This window comes from Phascolarctos cinereus, unplaced genomic scaffold (assembly GCF_003287225.1).
Source record: "Phascolarctos cinereus isolate Bilbo 61053 unplaced genomic scaffold, phaCin_HiC Scaffold_5;HRSCAF=322, whole genome shotgun sequence".
Lineage (NCBI taxonomy): Eukaryota > Metazoa > Chordata > Mammalia > Diprotodontia > Phascolarctidae > Phascolarctos > Phascolarctos cinereus.
This window is the reverse complement of record NW_027555958.1, coordinates 148,168,681-148,189,976: the sequence shown is the minus strand read 5'-3', so window position 1 is coordinate 148,189,976 and position 21,296 is coordinate 148,168,681. Positions and strand designations below refer to the sequence as shown.

General features: G+C 38.8%; 1 protein-coding gene across 4 annotated transcripts in view; it reads right to left on the bottom strand.

The window, feature by feature from the left end:
* The window catches only part of LAMA4 (laminin subunit alpha 4), a 191,674-nt gene that overhangs the window by 85,682 nt on the left and 84,696 nt on the right, over positions 1–21,296 (bottom strand). For 2 of the 4 annotated variants that reach the window (XM_021008155.2, XM_021008153.2), the window contains exons 5-8: positions 14,875–15,089; positions 11,209–11,310; positions 8,405–8,556; positions 6,596–6,706 (exon numbers count right to left, since the gene is read on the bottom strand). In XM_021008155.2, the coding sequence (XP_020863814.1) occupies positions 6,596–6,706; positions 8,405–8,556; positions 11,209–11,310; positions 14,875–15,089 (580 nt within the window). The remainder of the gene's footprint in view (positions 1–6,595; positions 6,707–8,404; positions 8,557–11,208; positions 11,311–14,874; positions 15,090–21,296) is intronic. The other 2 variants (XM_078155186.1, XM_021008154.2) reach the window with 2 other exon arrangements.

Genomic DNA, 21,296 nt, shown 5'->3' with positions numbered 1-21,296 from the left:
CAGCTGTTTTAAGAGATACTTCTAGGGACTTATAAATTTTCAGTTCTTCCAAGGTGGTATGATCAAAAGCGAGGTGTCTACTTCTTTCCTGGCCTGTGCTCTGGTCGTGAGTGACCACAAGCACTCTTTTCTGCCTTGGAACTGTGAGGAGGATTCGCTCTGTACCACAAGCTCCACATACCAGTGCTCCTCCTTGCCCAGGGACTGCCACCCAGCACTGCCACTCAGGACTGCAACTCAGATCCAAGCACAGGCAAAGCAGGAGAATCCTGCCTCAGCACCAGCAAAGAGATCCCTGCAAGCCCCTTCTGATCAGCCACTCATTTCCCCCACTGTTTGTGGGCAAAGAGCTCTAGAAGCAGCCACCATCCTGGGCTTATGCCAGAACTGGGGCTAGACCATTCTCCTCTTTCATGGAGGTCTGACAGACCTTTCCTACTGACCTTCTAAGTTGTCTTTGGTGTTTGTGGGTTGAGAAGTCTGGAAACCATCACAGCTTCCCTTGATTCAGTCCTCTGAGGCCTGCTCCAGGTTCACTGAGGCCTGGTCCTTGCCTGTGTGGCCCATGTTGACTGTGCTCCTCTTCCAGCCCAGCACGCAGATCTTTCCAATTAACCATCCAGGTTGTCTTGGACTGGAAATTTGTTCTGCTGTGGGTTCTGTTGCTTTAGAATTTGTTTAGAGCCATTTTTCACAAGTATTTGGAAGGGTTTGAGGGAGAGCTCAAGCAAGTCACTGCTTTTACTCTGCCATCTTGGCTCCATCCTGTGCATCAGAAAACCACAGTCTTGAGAGGTTAAATGATTTGCCTAAAGTCACACTGGTAGTTTTGTCAGAGGTAGGATTTGAACCTAGGTACTATGACTTCTTAGCTAGTGCTTTTTCTACCCATAGCAGCTAGGTGATGAAGTGAATAGAGCACCAAGGCTGGAGTCAGGAAGACCTAGATTCAAATATGGCCTCAGATACGTGCTAGCTGTATGTAGGCAAGTCACCTAACCCTGTTTCCTCATCTATAAAATGAGCTGGAGAAGGAAATGTCAAACCACTCCAATATCTGCCAAGAAAACCCCAAATGGGGTCACGAAGAGTTGGATGCAACTGAAATAACTGAACAATAACACAAGTACAAGGTTAGGAAGACATAGCTATGCAGCAGTTTGTCTAAAATGATCTATGGGTCTTTTTTTTTTTTTGCAAGGCAGTTGGGGTTAAGTGACTTGCCCAGGGTAACATAGCTAGTAAGTATTATGTGTCTGAGGCCAGACATGAACTCAGATCCTCCTGACTCCAGGGCCAGTGCTCTATCCACTGCACCACCTAGCTGCTCCAAGATCTATAAGTCTTAAGAGGTCTGCTTGACATGTAACATGGAAGCTCAAAAAGCTAATATAATCTTAGGCTTCATTAAGGTGTTCAGGACTAGAGGAATGGTGGATAAGTTGTAGTCTGCCCTGGTCATTCTACATATGGAATACTAGATTCAGTTCTGGTTACCACATTTAAGGAAGGGCATTAATGGGAAAACAAAATCCAGATGAAGTCAATTAGAGTAATGAAGAATTTCAGGATTGTGCTACTGAAGGTTGAAGGACTTGGGAATATTTAGCCTGGAGAAGAAAGGACTTGGGATGGACATGAGAATTTTCTTTAAGTATCTGGGGGGAAAAAAAGGATTTATCTGGAAAAGGGATTAGAGTGACAAGATCATAGGATCATATATTTACAGCTCAGAGGGCTCTTAGAAGTCATCTGGTCCAAACTATTCTTATTTTACAGATGAGGAAATTGAGGCCCAAAAAAGTTAAACTCAACACAGTAAGTAGTAGATTAAGGATCTGAACCCATGTCCTTACTCCAAATCTGGAATTCTTTTAAATGCATCTTATTGACCTGATCTTGTTCCCAAAGGCCAAGAAGCAATTGCAAAGAGGCAAATTCAGTAGTAATGACCAGAAATGGAGAGAGAGAGAGAAAAAAAAGGCTGGTTTCATACAAAGAAAAAAAAATCCTAACAATGACAGCTATTTATATATGTAATAAGCTGCCCTGGAAGGTAATTGTTTTTCATTTCCTGCAGACCTTTAAGCAAAGTTTGAGACAACCACTCCTCAGGTATGTTGTAGAGGGAATTCTTGTTCAGGTATGGGTTGGTCTCTGAGAGCACATCTAACTGAGAATCTGTGATGCTGTAACGTACAAGTGTTTTGCTTTATGAAAGCTTGATGTTAAAAAATCCAGAATTTCAACTACAAATGCAGATGTGATTATTTACATTACAAAAAAAGAATCTTATTTTATAAAAGAAGAAATATACTAAAATGCCAATTCCTCTAATGCTTATGAAGTATAATAATTCAAACATTAAATTGCTGACATTTTTAGTAAAATTACATAAAGCAAGCATATGGCTCTGCCCCATTTATTATTCAAGAAGGTTAATGAATTTAAGGGGAAGGACTATCAGATTCAAAGGAAGCACTCCACACTTTAGAAAGGGCCTTTGGCTGGAATAGCCCAATTGCATATGAAGAGGTCAACAAGATAGTGAATGACCCCAAGGGAACAACTGCTTGCCCACGTTTGTACTAAGCCACTCATCTGCCTAAGACCCAGAAGAAGTCTGGGTAATATAATAACCATAAGTAAAGGTATGGTATCTAAGGCAATCTACCACTGAGCCAGGAAGAATTGTTGAACAGGAGAGGTTATATCTCCTACCCGAAGGTGACAAACCTTGGAGTTATGGTTCTGAGGGATTCAAAGGGAAGAGGTGTCTGCACATTCTAGCCTAAGGGTTATTTCTTTTGCTGAAATAATACTGTAACACTGTGGGTAAGTTCAACCCCCTGCAACCTTGCTTGATCTAGCCAAGCAGTAGCCTTTTGACAGACAGCAAGAAGATCAAATCAGTCAATACTTAAAGAAATTAATTCAGACTATTCTTTGGAAAGACAAATACTGAAGCCAAAGCTTAAATACTTTGGCCACACAATAAGAAGACAGATTTCATTGGAAAAGACCTTGATGTTGGGAAAGATTGAAGGCAAAAGGAGAAGGGGATAGCAGAGAAGGAGATGGACAAATGGTGCATGGAAGTCACAAATATGAGCTTGGACAGACTTTGAGGGATAGCGATGGATAGAAGAGCCTGGCATGCTGTGGTCCATGGGGTCACGAAGAGTTGGACATGACTGAATGACTGAGCAACAATAAAAGCAGTAGATCTACTCATTTATCCAAGCCAGGTTTATCCAGGCAACAGAATGAATCTCATGGCAAACTTTGTAAGGACCCTCTGGAGAAAGAAAAGACAATAAGACCCTGTAGTTCTGGAGCTGTGAGCTGCCTTGGCTACCTGTGTGCCTCATTATCCTTGAACCATAAACCTATGTTTGGGGGCAGCTAGGTGGTGCAGTGGACAGAGCACTGGCATTCAGGAGGACCTGAGTTCAAATCGGGCCTCAGACACATAACACTTACTAGCTGTGTGACCCTGGACAAGTCACTTAACTCCATTGCCTAGACAACCCCCCCAAAACCCCCCAAAACCAAACCAAAACCAAACCCAAAACCCAAACAACAACAACAACAACAAAAATGTATGTTCACTCTTTCACCCAGGATCCTTTGTGTATTTGCAGGAGAGTGCACTCCAGCCTTTGCAGGAAATGCTTTTTAAGTGCTGTTATTATGGCGTCCCTTTTTTTACTGCCTAACTGGGTCTACTGGTTGACTGGTGAACACACTGGTAAGGTCTGGCATGCTGCAGTGACAGGCTAGCTATCCACACGCAGGGTTACTCCCAGAACCTTCAGTGTGGTAGTAGCAACCTCTTTGGAGGAACAACCCGCCAGTGCAAAAGTGAGTAGGGGAAGTGGGCCTGAAAGATACATTATACAAAATGTGCCTGTAATGAAAATGTTTAAAAATATAGTATTTCAAAGGAATAAGAAAGTTAACAGCAAGGATATGATTCAAAATCCAGTGTACTTTTTGGCAATCACTCTGTGGACATCTCTCTCTCTCTCTCTCTCTGTCTCTCTCTCTCTGTCTCTGTCTCTCTCTCTCCTCTCTCTTCTCTCTCTGCCATATGCCAGGAGCATTTTTGATAGACAAATGAGGTACTTGTCATATGCTGATATCCTTTGCCAAATTCTCATTGATGTACAGCTGGGGTGAACAAGTTAAGATAGTTCTTAACAAAAAAAAGTGGATGCCTATGTCAAAGGGATGCTCTGTCTTTACTTAAACTCAAACATCAGTTATATTCCTAGGAGAATCCTCTGCAGTGAAACTTTCTTTAAATGGTAAACAGACTCCTAGGGATTTAAAAGATTTTTTGGTGAAGAGCATTGCTCCTAAAGAGAGAGGATCTAGGTTTAAGTCCTGCTTTTGATGTTTACTACTTAGGTGATGTTGCACAAGTTACTTTAACCTTAGTACCTCAGTTTCCTCATCTGTAAAATGAGTAGATTGGACTACTTGGACTCTGAAGGTCCCTGCTGGCTCTAAATCTATGCTCTCTTTTAGCTCCTGATCTTTTGTCTGAAACACGTACCTTTAAATTTTCTTTTGATACCAGTTGACTTTTCATTATGAATCAACGCCTCTCAAATGATTAAACTTTGGAATATCTTTCTATCTCTGTTCTTTCCTTTCTTCCTGCCCACATTCCTTCTTTCTTTCTCACTCTCTCTCTTTCTCTCTCTCTCCCTCCTTCTTGATATCTCTTATGTAGTGATTTAAATGGTATCTTCTCATTAGAATGAAAGTTCCTTGAAGGGAGAAACTATTCTTGCCTTTGTATCCACAGCGCTCAGCACAAGGCCTAGCATATAGTAAGTGCTTAATAAATGTTTGTTGACTGACTTACTGACTGACTGACATTCCCCAGGCAAAAGTGTTTTCTCTCTCGTCATATTTTCCTCAAGCACTTTGTCTACATCCATCATGACCTATGGTAGCAACCCTAAGGTAACAAGACTGTAGTTATCTGTTTCATCCCCTTGCCTGACAGTAAATTCTTTGAGATTAAGGACTTTGTTATTTTTATATTCCCAACCCCTAACACAGTGCTTTGAATGTAAAAGGGGCTCAATAAATGATGAATTTAAGTTAGGACCTTATTCTCCACATGTGGGCAAGATCTTAGCTTCCTCATCTGGAAAATAAGGGGTCGGACAAGATGATTTCTAAAATGCCTTCCAACACTAAATCTTCAGGTTCCTCTAGTCGAGGTTGGCTACCACATGATAAAAGATTTTGAGCACAGAAACTCATGAAAACCATTTACTAGGGCATGTAGGGGTTGGGTCTGTGCTGGTAGAAGGAGTTCTTGAACTGGTGGAATCACAGAACTTTAAAAGAAAAAAAGAAAATGTAGCAATTGCAGATCAGAATCTGAGCGGCTGGATGTTCTATTCTTGGGAAAATTTCATCCTTCATAGGCACTCAGACTCATTTGGGAAGATCCTAGCTATGACATGAATAAAAAGAATAATAATGAGTGCTGTATTCTGTGAAGAAGTGACTGGATCCCTGTTTTGGTCTTCCACTCCATTAATTTCACAGCCCTTGAAATACCACTAGAGAGAGCAATGTTTTTGCTTGTGCAAGCTGTCTGGGAGCCATCATTCTAAATTATTTGTTTGGGCTTACTTTCCCAAGTGGTGGAAGAGATATTTGGTTTGCAAATCCTAAATCAGGATCTCCTTCCTTATAATGCAAACACCCACAGAAAATCCCAACCAATTTCCAAGGAATCATTTAAAACCTTTAATTCGGAACTGTTGCATCTGAAAGCAGCAAGTTCTTGAAGGGAGCAGTGAGTGCAATTTACATTTTTGGGGAGGCATGCCCCTTATGAGATCAGCATTTCAAATATTAAAAAAAGGTTATAATTTTTAAAATCTTGATTTATAGAAAAATAATAAGGTGGTCCTTTTAATTTTAGCTTAAAACCTTGCAAAGTATAAAAACAAACCTGGTTCACCAATACCACCCCCCATGGAAATTTAAAACAGGCAAACAAACAAACCTTATAGTCTATCCAATGTGACTTGTTTCATTGTCATTTACTTAAGGTAAAACAAAATTGCATTTAAAATACAAATTCAAAATTATGAGTTTTTTTGGAACATTGATCTTCATCTCATATTTTTATCTTCCCTATAGCACACTCATAACAGCGAAATGTTAAACTGGTCAGCAGCAATTCTATCTCAGCAAAATCTGCATTGGACTCAACCATTTTTATTGATAACATCTCTTCTTAATAACCTCACTTAGCCCTCCCTACTGATCACTGGAATAAGAGAACAGGAGTGTATGCAACAAAAATACTCCTCATTTCTCCACAATCAAGCTTCTGTAATACCAAGCAGCAAGAGAATATAAACGAGAGACTTTTTTTAGGCTGGCCCTGATTTATTTTAAAATATTTGGGCTACTGCTTATTTTCAAACCTGAGTTAAAGATTACTTTTCTTTTGGTTTGGACCTGTGAGTCCATTTAAAGAATAATAACATAAACTGTTGCATTTACCCAGGTTTTGGTCTATCTCTGAAAGTGATTCAAAGAGATGAACACATACCTTTTCAGCTAGTTCCTCCAAATCAGATAGAAGACCCTTCATTGTATTCTCAACATCACTGATCTGTATTTTTCTTAGGAGGTATTGGTTTTCTCTTTCTGAAAACTTTGCCTGTGGGGGAAAAATGTGTTTAGAAAGATTTGATTCAATTTATGCACCAGTTTTTCTGAAATATTCATAAAAAATGTTCTTATAAGACGGCTTAGAGTAAATGGAGGTACTAAATTCACTCCTGTTAGTGTAGAAGCTGGAGAATTGCAGGGTAGGAGGCCGTCCTGGGAACTTGCCTCCAGGATCGATGGAAAATGGAGTTTATAAATTCATCTCTCCCTCGTTTGTCATAAAGGAGATAGTTCTCTAAGACAGATTCAGATCTAATGCTATTATGATTTGATCCTTGTGTCTTCTGTCTTACAGGGTCTTAGCTCATAATACTGTTATCTATTCCACATTGTGGGGTTTAGGGGAGCCATGCCCCCATGATCTGGAAAATTCACATAAAATTTTTTGGCCCTCCTTTTGTACCAGAGAAGAAGTCTGATTTTTTTTCTTTTTCCTTTATGGAGTATTTATAGTACCTTATTGTAAAATTTGCGTTAAGTATTTAGTCATAAACATTTTATGCATCTCTGAGTTTCTCAGTTTTTTCTGTATCTTATGGTAGCCTTCACATGTTGTCTGCAGTTCCTGCAAAAGTCCCCACAAATTCCCATTTACAGTAATTTCTGATGTTGACCCGCAACATATCGAAACCATGTTGGAGAAAGTCATGATGTGGAAGGGATAACTATATAGCATCATCTAGGAATTGCTGCATTGGACTCAGAGTTCAGGTTGAGGCCCAGGCAACATCAAGGTTGTTGCTAATTAACAAAATAGGACATTATGACCCTATTGAAATTGTGGTATAATCAAAGGAGAAATTAAAGGGCATGAGTGCTACCTCTAAGAGGGTAAATCACTTTAACTCTATGAGCCCTAGTTAGCCCACCTGTAAAATGAGGTGGGGGGGGAAGCTTCTCATCTTAATAGATGACCATGGAAGCTGAGGCAAACTTAGATCCTACTAAGATGATTCCTTTATTGAAGTTGCTTAATTGGAACTCCTTAATGAGAAAGAATTCAGAGGCACATTTTCTCTTGTCTTGACTAATCATGTTTGTCTCTCCTAACCACTTTCCTTATTATTTTTTGTCACTGTGAGACACCCAAGGTATATAAAGCAGGTGAAGTGCAAAGGCTGTGTCCAAGGATCTGTTTTCAATCCTCAGCTTCAGGGGTAAGCTGGTAAATGTTTAACAACCAGCTCTCCCCCCTCCACCCAAAAAAGTACCTAATACACTTTTAAGTTTAATTTGCATTATTAACTTTTTCTCCATTTCTTTCTTATATTTAGATAATCAACAAAACAATACATTAAGTTCTGATTTGTAGCATATGCTGATTTCTGAGGTACAAATGTTCACATTGGAAATTTAACAATTAGCTCTATAAGCTACCTTCAGCAACTCCCCTGCTTAGCTCTGACACTCTCTAGTTGAGCTTGGCCAAGTCACTTCCCTCTCTGGGAACCAATTTCCTTCTTTAGCAAATAAGGGTTATATTAGATGATCTCTGAAGTTTGTTCTCACTCTAAATCCCATAGACCTAGGAGACTCAGTGCATACTCATGTGTACAATCTGTTTTGCATGACTTTCCTAGGCCAGCTAAGCTCTGAGAAAATCAGAATGGGACTAGATGATATTGATAGGATTTCTCTTGCAAGGTGAAAATGGAAATATAGCCAAAGATCCATAATCACAACACACCTTGAGGAGGTAAACAGTGGAATTGATTTCATTTACATGCCGGTGAGCAGCTACTCCAGATGACACACTCAACAAATTTGATTTGCTTTCATCAATAGCAAGAGCTGCTAATCGTAGGTCATCAGTCAAATCCCAGATGCATTTGTCGCAGCCTGGTGATAAAATGGGAAAATGCCATTTTCTCTCACTATGCAATTTAAAACTGAAAGCATTCTGACTTTGCTAGGTCATGCATCATGCATCTGTATTTTCTTGACTGTTATTGCTTTCATTTTAAAAAATCCAGAGTAGTGTTTTCTGTCTGTCTCATGGAAATTGGTCATCATCTCCATGGCCAACCCATTTACATGGTACATAACTTCCATGCACATAGTTGTTTGCATGTTGTCTTCTCCTGCCTTTACCCTCCCCCCACATTTAGTATAGTGACTGGTACATAGTAGGAGCATAATAAATGCTTGTTTATAATGAGGAAGAGGTAGATGAGGAGGAAGAGCAGGAGGAGGAGAAGGATTCAGGGTCCACATAAAAATGAAGAAAATCAGCTCATTTTAGGCAGCTCCTCTTGGCAAATATTTTTAGATAAATGCAATAAGATTAAAATGAACTTTGGTGGCAAAATGGAATCATAAAAAGGCAACACGAAGTTTGAGGGAGTGTGTGGAAGAGAACAGGGAACCATTTCATCCAATTTCTCTTGGCAATAAGTAGGTAGTTTTGTGGATTAAACACGTGTATGATCCCCTCAGACCTTTTTTTTTAAAAAAAATCATTGGCTGGTAGAACCATTCTCCCCCCACCCCCCATAGAGCCTCTCTGTTCAGCAGTAGGAGTATGGGCTACCCAATGGTGGGAGGCTAAAGTGATTCTTTATACCCTCGGGTTAACTCCATTTATTCTCCACACTTTTTTGAAAATTCTTCGTATCAGTAACCATCTTATTTGCAGAAAAGATCCACTGGGGTTTCAAGTAAGTAACTCACTCCCTTTTCCTGACAAAGAGGAAATTTTTACTTAGGGTTGGACCCAGGAAAAATTGTGTAATAGGTGAAGTTCTTCTTTCACAGAATCGCTCCTCACATCATTTTCCTAGTTTGCGTCTAATTTGGTGCCCTCTTCTCTGCTTTCAAAATATTTCCAGGTATCCACCTGATGTCCTCAGAAAATATGCCATAATTTCCACTTTTCCTGATGGAATCTGCTTTTTCTAGAAATCAATAATTCATTTTTCCCATGTGTCACACACACCAAATCTCCCTTACCTTTGAGGGCATGGATTAGTCCATGTTAATATGTTAACGGTTGTTAATATGTTAAGTCTCTTAGGTAAGATATTTGCATTTTAACCAAAGCCTTCTTTTTGGATGAGGTGATGAAAAGGGAGTCTCTTCCTGAAAATTTCTGGCACCAAGGCTAACTAATAAGGGAGGTAATTTGAGGTGGGGGATGGGGGAGGGCTTTCCATGCTAGTCTCAATACATTTCACAAATAACCCGTCCTCCAGCTAAGCCGAAACCCTAACTTGTTAGCTGTTCTACCAATGCAATGCCTTTCAAAATTAAGGCTATCTTTCATGTCACTGTTTATCTCAATCTTTTATTCCTGGCGGATTTTTATTTTAATCATAAAAAACCCCCTCAAAACTTCTAAATGGAAACCTTTGTATCTGGCCGGGGGAGGAGGAGGAGAGGGAGGGAGCGAGCAGGGACGGGGATGGGAGCGGGGCGTGCTTACTGGTTTTTAAATCTCTAGGGAAAGAGGAATGAGTTGGTAAAGAATGAAATCATCAGAGATTCAAAATTCTGAATTTTGTTCCTGGTTCCACTAAAAAAATCCGATCTGATTTTAGACAGGTCACATAATCTGTTATTTCAGTTTCTCCATTTGTGTAACCTGGGGCAAGTCATTTCATTCCTCAGTTTCCTCATCTGTAACATGGGAAAGATTATATTTGCTCAGCCTACCTCTCAGGATCACTGTGACGATTAAGTGAGAAAACAGCCCAAAGCATTTTGGAAACTGAATTCTTGCACAAGTGCAAAATGTTATTATTAATAGCTGTCCCATGACTCCTCAGAAAGGAGTATTGTAAGACCGTATCTACTGAGATCTTCAAAGAATTTTGAAGAAATACTCCAAAGATCCACAAATTCACCCATATGGGGACTGCTCCACTGGGGCATATCATGGATCTTCTACTCATTAGAAGAAGACCTGCTTGTATTGCTGTGGCTGACATAATTGATCACCTGGCTAAGATTATCAATGAGCTTTTCCAAACTGAGCTGGATTGTATGATAGTCTGTCTGTTACCAACTCATACTCAGAAACTTTCTTGCTTGGTAGGATCTACCAGAGTTTCTGAGCCACACTAATGTAGCCTTTGGGAACCTAGGACATACTGGAATATGGATGGATAATGAAATTTAAAATAAAATTAAACTTAGCATTTGCTTTAACAACTCCATGAGTTATAAAGTGTTTGATCATTGATTTGTCATTACTATTATCAAATGGCCACCTCCATTGAAATGCAGGACCTAAAAGAGCCTTAATAAAATCTGTTTTTTTTTCAAGAGTTACTTAATTTTAGAGCACTTATTGGTAGATTGGTACTACATCAGTCCTGGATATGCCTAGTTATGTGTTTCTGTTTGTGGTCTGTTCTGCCAAAGGGTATACAGCCAGGGTTAACACCACAGACTCAAGCGTTCCTGAGAGAGACTAATACTGACACACTTTTTAAAAGCCCACAACTGCAGGATATTAGAGATCATGCGGGTTAGTCAATCAGGTATTGTTACTTTTACTTATAGTTGGGCAGTCCGTGCCTGTAGGAGGTTCAAAACTTTCTTCAAGGCATTCTCCAGTTTCACTGTCACATGGTCCTCCCCCACAATTGCATACTGTGGAAACAAGAATTTTGGATTTATTACTCAATGGGAAAAATAACTGGTGCTTTTATGTTTGCCATCCTCATTCTGCATCTGTGTACATGTGTGCTCTTTGATGAGGCTCACAGCAAAACTTTATGATATCTTACCATGGGGTCCACCTTAACCATGACACAGAGAGAGGAGTGGATTTAAAAAAGAAATGTAGCTATCTTCAGGAGAATTTTTTATTGAGGGAAAATGTTAGCAAAACTATCAAGGATTCTTCCCCTAGTCCTTCATGAATTCAACTAGACCAAGAGTTCTTAACTTTTTGTGTGTGTTATGGACCTCTTTGATGGACTGGTAAAGCCTATGGACCCCTTCTCAGAGTGTTTTTTAAACATATAAAATAAGAAGAAGCCAATTATACTGAAATAAACTTTTTTTTAAACCCATGAAAGTTCACAGATCCCTGAAATCTATTCTAAGCATGGGACTCCATGGATCCCAGGTTAAGAATCCCTGGACTAGACTGCGCAAATGCTTGGATCCAAAAAAATCCTAAAATGTTCTGTGCTCCTTGCATCCTACTGTAGGAATATGTTACTGGGCAAAATTAGGCCATGTTTCCTCAGTGAAAATTTCTTTTCAGTTTACTCCAGACTCCAGCATGGATTATCTATGTGGTAGCTGACAGACAAGAGCATTGCTGGGCAGCTCAGTGATACAGAGAGGGACTCAAGGGAATAAAGCTAAGTTCTTTTGGTATGTGAACCTGGGCAAACCAGATACTTAACCTCCAAATCTTATGAACATTGAAGAGACCACTAAGACCCGTGACAAGCATAATTGATATTTTTGGATTGCTTGGAAATGATAAGATTCTCATTGCTTATCTGTCATTTTACTTCCTTGATTTCACTGTAGCTTAGTTACTGAAATTTAAAATCAATAAAACAAATGAACAGCAACAACAACAAAAAACAAAATCCCAGAAAGCCACTAGGCTATCCTTCTTCACCAGGTATCAAAGTAGGCTTTCATTTGCAAAAAATGTTAAAATGTGTGGTGACCTTTCTATACTTGAATAAAACTGTAACTTTTCCCAACTCAACTATCTTAAGATTTGTGACAGCTTGGTGGCTCTAGAAAATCAGCTTCAAAGAGATAATGGATTTATGCTGTTTTAGCTGTGCATATTTATTAATCAGTTCAAGCATATCATGGCTTACTGCAGAATATTTTTAAAATTAGCTGATCTTCTAAGAACAATTTGCTCTCTTGTAGGTTAAAGTGAGCTTAATGAAAATCTTAAAAGAGACAGTAAGATCACAGGCAGCTAGGTGGTGCAGTGGTACAGTGGATAAAGCCCTACACTTGGAGCAAGAAAGACCTGAGTTCAAATCCAGCCTCAGATATGAATATGACCCTGGGCAAGAAAACTAATCTCTGGCTGTCTTAGTTTCCTCTTCTGTGGAATGGGAATAATAATAGCATCTAGTTCCCAGAGTTATTGTGAGCATAAAATATGGTAATGTTTATAAAAGCATTTTACAAATTATTTTCCCCTAATTTTTAAACATTTTTATTTAAGTTTTGAGTTTCAAATTCTATCTTTCCCTTTCCTCCTCCCTGAGATGGTAAACAATCAGATATAGGTTATACATGTGTAATCATATGAAACATTTCTTCCATTAGTCATTTTGTATAAGAAGACTTGACTAAGAAAAAATGAAAGAAAAAAAATAAAAAATAGTATGCCTTAATCTGTATTCAATCAATATCAGTTCTTTCTCCAGAAGCGAATAGCATATTTCATCAACAGTCCTTTGGGATTGTCTTGGATCATTGTATTGCTGAGAATAGCTAAGTCATTCACAGCTCTTCATTGAATAATATAATATCATTTTGCAAATTCTTAAATGCTGTATAAAGGCAAACCATTATTATTATTTATAACTTCAGTTTGGCTATCACCAGGCTTTGTCCCACTTTTCTCTTCCTCTCTAGTGTGGCCTGACACAATGCTATCATCTGGCCTCTCTCATTTCCAAGTTTATGCTTCTGTACCTGCCATTAACTTTAGGCTTTTTAGCCTTTTATCTTTACTGTCTTTTTTGTAGGTCATACATGTTTATTTGTTTTCCTTCTTGCTTTTTCTTTTCTTTTTTGGCCACTTCTGTTGTTCAGGTAAGAATTTTTCATAGTAATATTAGATAGTGTGGTGGTAAGTTGAATTCACACTATCTCCAAAATCAGAAAAACCTCAGTTCAAATCCTATCTCTAACATTTATTACCTGTAGGACCTGGGATGAATCACTTGGTTTCACTAAGCCATAGTTTCTTATTTGTAAAAACAGAGAGTTGGTGGCAACTAGGTGGCGCAGTGGATAGAGCGCCAGCCCTGAAGTCAGAAGGACCTGAGTTCAAATCCGGCCTCAGACCAAACACTTGACACTTACTATACTAGCTGTGTGACTTTGGGCAAGTCACTAACCCCAGTTGCCTAAAAACAACAACAACAAAACAAAAGAGAGAGTGGGCCCAGATGGCCTCTGAGCTATCTTCGAAGTCTACATCTAGGTGCTAACACTAATAAAATGTTATTTTCATTCCTTGCTTCTTCTCTTCCTTTATCTGCTCCACAAAACAAAACAAGAAATATGTAACCATATTATTTTTTATTCTTAAAGGAAATCATCTGAAATACCTCATCTAATGCAAGACATAGAAAAATCATGGAAAGCTTAGCTTATCTACTGGGTTCTAGTTAAATTCAAATTAGGAATATTTCTTTTAGTATTTCTGAAATAATTATAATTCTGGAAAGATGGATAAGGAAGAATGTCTACTATTCAACTCCCTACCCTCTCTCTCTTTTTTGACTTGTGTCACTGAAATGTCAAGTTTTAGAAAACAATTAGAGGAAGAATTTAGTGTCTTGGAAGAACTGACACATGTCAATTAAAAAACTCATCCAATTTTTCCATTTGATTAAAACCCACAAAAAACCCCACAAAACCATTTTCCAGCTTCTTAGTACCTTTGATCAGATCTAGAAGGATATAGACATATGAGAATAAGGCAGCTAGATGGTGTAGTGGATAGAGTTCCTGATCTGGAGTCAGGAAGACCTGAGTTTAAATCTGACCTCAGACACTCACTAGTTGTGTGACCCTGGGCAAGTTACTTAATCCTATTTGCCTCAGTTGCCTCATCTGGAGAAGGAAATGGCAAACCACTCCAGTATCTTTGCCAAGAAAACCCCAAATGGGGTCAAGAAGAGTCTGAAATGCCTGAACAATGAACATATAAGAAAAAATATATTCTGCCCAGGTATATTTGTATCAGCTTCCTAACTCATGATACTTACTTACTCTTTTACATTACTCAAGTCATCTTGGCAAAAATATTTATCATTGATGAAATTGTGAAGCACTTTACACAGAAGGTAATGTTATGTAGGGAAAGGCAGGTAGCAGCTGCAGGGTTTTAGTGAGGGAAATCTACCATTTAAATGGGGAAATCAGTGTTTTTCAACTGGATGTGTATATGAAAGCCATGCAATCATATGGAAATTTGGAATAAAGTACCTGCACAGTTCTTGGCTATCCTGGCATCCCCATAATATCCAGGGGCACACCGTTCACATTTGAATCCGGTGGTATTCCGTAAGCAGTTGCGACATTGGCCAGTAACTTCATCACAATCCTCAAATATCAGGTTGGGATCCGAATTTCCACTGCAGTCACATTTCTTGCAGGTGCTCCCGATCAGTAAAGGGTTTCCATAGTAACCAGGGGCACACCTGATGATGGATCATAAAGCATGAATAATTAACATCAACAATTTCCTGACTTTCCATGCACCCATTTCTTTTCACCGAGCAGGTTAATTCCCCTAGTACTGTGGAATAATACTTTGAAAAAAGAAAAACAAATAATCCCTAAGAATCTTCTTGTCTGGCTATGAATAGCCTAATGATAATTAGAGTCACAATACTAATTCTCATTCCTATAAGGGTTACAAAGTGGTCAAGCTTGGTGGTAATTCCTGCTGCTGGGAAGGCAGAGGCTGGTGGATTCCTTGATCACAGCAGTTCTGAACTGTTTTGGCCTAAGAGGATTTGCAGAGGTGGGAATGGGGTCCCATGGATGTGGAACATTGCATACATTGTCAGATTTCTTTGATGTATTAATTAGTTTTGCTGATTTCCACCCCCCTTTTTTCTTTTATAAACAATTATATGGTATGACTCTCTGAGGGAGATACAGGGGGAAATTTAATCAACCTTAAAATGAAACACATCAATAAAATTTTACTTATTAAAAAAAAAGAAAAACTTTGGCCCTAATTGCAGCCTTATATGTCCTAACTGCACAAATTATGCTAAATTTTACTTTCTCTGGGAATTGTTCCAATTTTTATTAGGAGTGGAACAGTATTTCTCCTGACTTATGGGAGAAATGATGTGTATATGGCACAGTTGCACTTCATTAAACAGGCCTTTAATTTTTTTAGGACCCAGAACTCTAGTATCTAGCAACGAGCTTAAGGGTTACAAAAGTAAAATTTTATTATGAAACAACGAAAAGCCTTAACTAGGGTAGAGGGAAGGGGGTTTTTTCCTATTGCAGCAAATTTTGAGGGAGATGAAAGCATTTGCTCTGGCAACTGTCCCAGGACTCCAATGGAGAAATAAAGGTTACAGGCCTACATGGTGTTGCCTCACACTTTGCAGGGATTGATGAGGTCACTGGGTCTTGGAGCATGGTAACATTGTCAGGTCATATGTTGCTGCTCCCAGAAGGCTGGATGGTGGTAGTGGAGGTAGTAGTGGTGGGGTGTTTGTGTGTGTGTGTGAATGGGGGTGCTTTCTCACATCCTTCCCCATCTATCCATCCACCCATCCATCCTTCCATCTACTCTATCATCTATTCTCTTCTGCGCATGTATGTCATTATCCAGCTTCCCCTCTTTAAGTTAATGATAGATGAAGTCCAGTTCCAGGCAGGGAGTGGTAAATCTAGGATTTCCTACCATAACACAAAGGTGATATTAATGGAAGATTATGGTTGGCCTGTGAATCAGGTTGGGTAGATGCCCTCCCCTGCTGACATCAAGGGTCCACACATATTCCTGTCCCCTTTTACCACAATTTACCCTTCTAGTGTCACTCCCACTATATGTCAGGGAGAATAAATAGCAGAAGCAGAAGGCATCCACTCATCTGGCTGTACACACTATCCTGCACCCCATCGACTTTAAACATTTATCCAAGGGCACTATTTTCTTTGCTGCTCTCGAGTACAGTTTGTACTATCCCAATTCTAGTTATGACTCTGGGAAATATTATCTCTCTGTGTTTTCAGTGTCAGGTCCCTCTGCATCCCACTTCTTCTGACATGTTTATGATTTCTTTGGAACTGACCACAAGCCAAAGCTGTGATGATATTGGACTTACTTACCACCCTGGCATCAATTAATTAATCAGCCAACTTAAAAGCATTTATTAAATGCCCATTACATCCCATGTACTGTGTTAGGAGCTAGGGAATATAAATATAAAAAAATGAAACAATCCCTACTCTAAAGGATCTTGTATTCTACTGGGAAAAACTTAAAGGACTTCCACCTTTTTTGTGGGGGGAGGGGGGATGTTTTTCTCCTTTGGCTAAAGCATTGGTTGTTACTGTTACATCTCTACTGTTATTGCTGCTGATGCTAATTCCCTTTCATTTGTATGGAGCTTGATGCTTTCCATAGAACTTGCACTTAACAGATCCCTTTTTATCCTCACCACAGCTTTGTGAGCATAGTGACTAGGCAGGCATCATTATTCCCATTTTACAGGTGAGAAAAATGATACACACAGAAACTGTTACTTGCCAAATAGGTTACATAGCCTGCTAATGAAAAGCTCAGGACTAGAGCTCAGGTCTTCTGACTCCTTTTATACATTCCAAAAGTTGGCTTATTAATATTCAGGTTGACTCACGTCCATAGAGGCAGAAGGCATTTCTCTCAATCAGGGAGAAACCTTGTCAAGGACTTAAATCAATGATTTCAAAATACTTAATACTTTTATGAATTAAAAAAAACCCTTCTGGCTTGGAAAATAAGTTAACTTTAAACCCACTTTAAGTAGTCTTTTATCTAAAAATGTTTCTTAATTAAGAAAATTAATTAAAAAATTTTTCATCAAAGAGGAGACATTGGGTTATTTTTGAAGTCCGTAAGTATGTTTGTAAACAAACTCCATTATTTTTGAAGTCCTGAAGTTCTAATCAAGTCTCTGTCCTCCTTTTTACAAGTTCCTTCTGCTACTCCTGTACAACCCATGAATCCTCTGGATTCTGTCTGTGTGGGGGGATCAAAAGAAAGCCTATAATTCAATATTTAAACGGATCCAATCTCTCATCTATGTGTATATTCTCCTTTATCTGTGCCAATTGCAACCCATCCACATCTTTCCTGTGAAATGTTTCTTCATCTTCTACTATAGCTCCTCCAAAAAGAGCTACCCGACACATTGATGACCTCAATCTTGCTCTCTTTACATTTTGAACGTATTCGATTGATTTCACTTTGCTCCCCCTCATGCACTCTAGATTCCAGCCTAACTGGCCTTGCTGTTCCCCACATATGGAATTTCCAGTCCCTCTGGGGGTGCCTTTGTAAGATCGTCTCCAATGCCTGGAATGTTCTACCTCCTTATCTTTAGCTCTAAGACTCCTTAGAGTTATTGAAGGCTTAGTACAGGAGCCACCATCTCTAAGAGGCTTTGGCAACAGACTAGATAGGAAGTCTGGGAATGAAGAGCCAAGGCCAACACTTACGTTGTGAGCTTGTTGATTAGGAAGATGGTGGTACTCTCAACAGTTATAGGAAAGAAAGCTAGGAAGAGAAGAAGGCTTGTGGGGAAAGACAATGAGTTCACTTTTAGAAATATTGAGTTTAAGAAGTCTATGGGACATCCGTTTCTAGATGTCTAATAGGCAGCTGGCAATGTAAGAATGGAAAGCAGGGGACAGGTTAGTGCTGTACAGATAGACCTAGGATTCCTTGCAGAGAGATGATATTTGAATTCATGGGAGCTGATGAGATTACCAAGTGGAATCATATACAGGTAGAAGAGAAGAGAGCCCAGGACAGAGCCTTAATGGATATCCATGGCTGGTGGACATGAGCTAGATAAAGATCTCAAAGTGGAGGCTCAGAAAAAGCAATCTGATAGGTAGAAGGAGAACCAGGAGAATGAAGAGTTATAAAACCGAGAGAAAAGAGTGTCTCAAGAAGTGGGTGATGAACAATGTAGGAAGTTGAAGAGAGGTCTATGAGATGTTTGAGGAAGAATGAAAAGGTTTGGAAAAGTCATTGTGCTGAGTGGGATACTGAATTGATTAGGGAGTCATAAAAAATTGCTTTGTCACATTGAAGGCCCAGTTGAAATTATGTAACACAGATTTGTAGTGGATGAAGTCAGCACAATTTCACTATTTTCTTCAGCTTCATTCAGTAGAATGTGAGTAGGAACAAAGGAAGCAGACAGTGGGATTAATCCAAGGCTGAGGGTTGGCAGGGCAACATCTTTCCCAGGATAGATTGGGAGGAAGGGACTAGAGAGAAGAGGATCTCATAGAGTTGAACTGGTTCACCAAGGGGTCAAGATGCAGAAGGGAGGTGAGTGTAGCCAGTGTAGGCATGATGGTCTTGAAAGAATTGAGGGGTATGGGAGTGAACTCAATGTCTTAGTGAGAATGAAGAACAAGGTTAAAATTTGCACGGCAGAAGGAGAGTTAGCATGGCAACAGATTATAATCAGATAAAGGAATTTCAGAGTTCATGAATATAGAAATGGAACACTTATAGGTGATGGTAAGATCAAAGCTATGTCCATCTCTGTGTATATCAGAAGATGGGGTAAATTACAGCTCTGCCACTTAGTGTCTGTGTGATATTAGGAAAGTAATTTAATTTATTTGAACCTCAATTTCCTGATCTGTAAAATGTAAAGGTTGAAAGAGGTGGCACTTAAGTTCCATTCCAATTTTATATCTATAATCCTATGATGATCCTACAGTTTGAGTATGGTGCAGAACTATACAGTATTGGTAGCTTTAAAAAAATAAACATAGTAGAATTTAACTAAATTAGTGAGGTCCTTCAAAGTTGTTACTTTACAGGTAGGAAACTTATTCTAGTATATATTCTGCTTTCATTCAAAGTGTATTCTTTTGTAATTGCCTTCAGAGTCAACCATAAATGAGAAAACATCTCATTACTTAAATCACACAAAATTTTGGATTCAAAATTGCAGTAGTGTTATTAAGCACATTATTTGTTAGCTGGTACATAGCAGGTGCTTAATAAATGTTTATTGCCTGCCTGACTTCTAATAGGTATTTGTCCAGTATAGCCTCAAAGGACAAATACTTACCACCACTTATGACATTCAGCATAGGAAGCCAGAGATTCTGGAGGCAATTTTGAAGAGAGGAATTCTGAAATCCTTCTGAGCAATACCGGGATGGATAGAATAAGTATACAGTTGGCTACTTTGAAGGGTATGATGTTCATTGCAACTAAAAGTTCTCTGTGTTTGTTAAAAAATGAGTAATATTATTTTATAGACACACTTTATGAAAGTGCTATGGAAGTATAGAGATGAGGGAGTTCAGTGGGGATTGGAATATTTAGTTTTCATGGAAGAAATGGAACTTGGGTTTTAAGATGATGGATGGTATTAACGTAAGAGAAGGAGAGAGAAAGGAACATTCTAGGCAAGGAGAACAATAGGAGGAAAGTCAGGGAGGTGAAATGGGTATGACTAAAAGTGTGTTGCACAAGTCTTAGTGCTATCAAAGCATGAAACAGTACTGTGCTAAGACTTTTGGGACATCTTGTATTTTCAGGTCAAGTGCATAGATAAGCCTGAATAAGATAGAAGATATATTGAAAAACAGTGGGAAACAAAATGAGGCCATATAATAGAAGGTCCTGAAAACCAGGCAAAAATGTTTAGATTTTATATGGTAGGAAATTCAGAATCACTAAAGGTTGTATAGAGGGGGCAGGTAGGTGGCACAGTGGATAGAGCTCTGGCCCCAAAGTCAGGAGTACCTGAATTCAAATCCGGCCTCAGACCAAACATTTGACACTTACTAGCTGTGTGACCCTGGGCAAGTCACTTAACCCCAACTGCCTTAAAAAAAAAGATTGTATAGAGTTTTGACTTAAGAGTCAGAGCACCTGGGTTCAAATACCACCTTTCACTTCCAGTGTGACCTTAGACTGGCCACTAGAGAGTCATACTAGATGGCTTCTGATGTCCCTTACAGCTCTTAATAGATGATAAATTCTTTGAGCAGGATTGGCAAAATTAAAGTAGTATATAATAATTAGCCTAATATCAATCCATGTTGTTACAAAGGTTATCTTCCTTCCTTCCTTGCTTTCTTCCTTCCTTCTTTTCCTTCCTTCCTTCCTTCCTTCCTTCCTTCCTTCCTTCCTTCCTTCCTTCCTTCTTTCTTTCTTTCTTTCTTTCTTTCTTTCTTTCTTTCTTTCTTTCTTTCTTTCTTTCTTTCTTTCTTTCTTTCTTTCTTTCTTCTTCCTTCTTTTTTCCTTTTTTTGGTAATAGGTGCAGGATATAGGGAGCACAGATGAGAGCATAAGGAAATAAATAAGTAGAACAGCTTTGATATTACATGTTAAATTTATTACATGTATATTAGACATGTATATCTACATTTAACCTATATAGATATACATGTCGAATATGTACACATAATCTATGTAGATTTACATATCTGATATATGTATATGTGTATAGATTGTAGATACATATTATGTTTAAAGGAGAAGCAAGATGTATGTAAAAGAGATTCATAGTTTCATGTACAATCCTCATTTTTTAATTTTATTTGGTATTTGCTAATTTCAAAATATAAAAAATGAAACAATATTGATGTGATGAGGTCCTGGACTAAGGTAGTAGGAATAGGAAGCAGGGGCA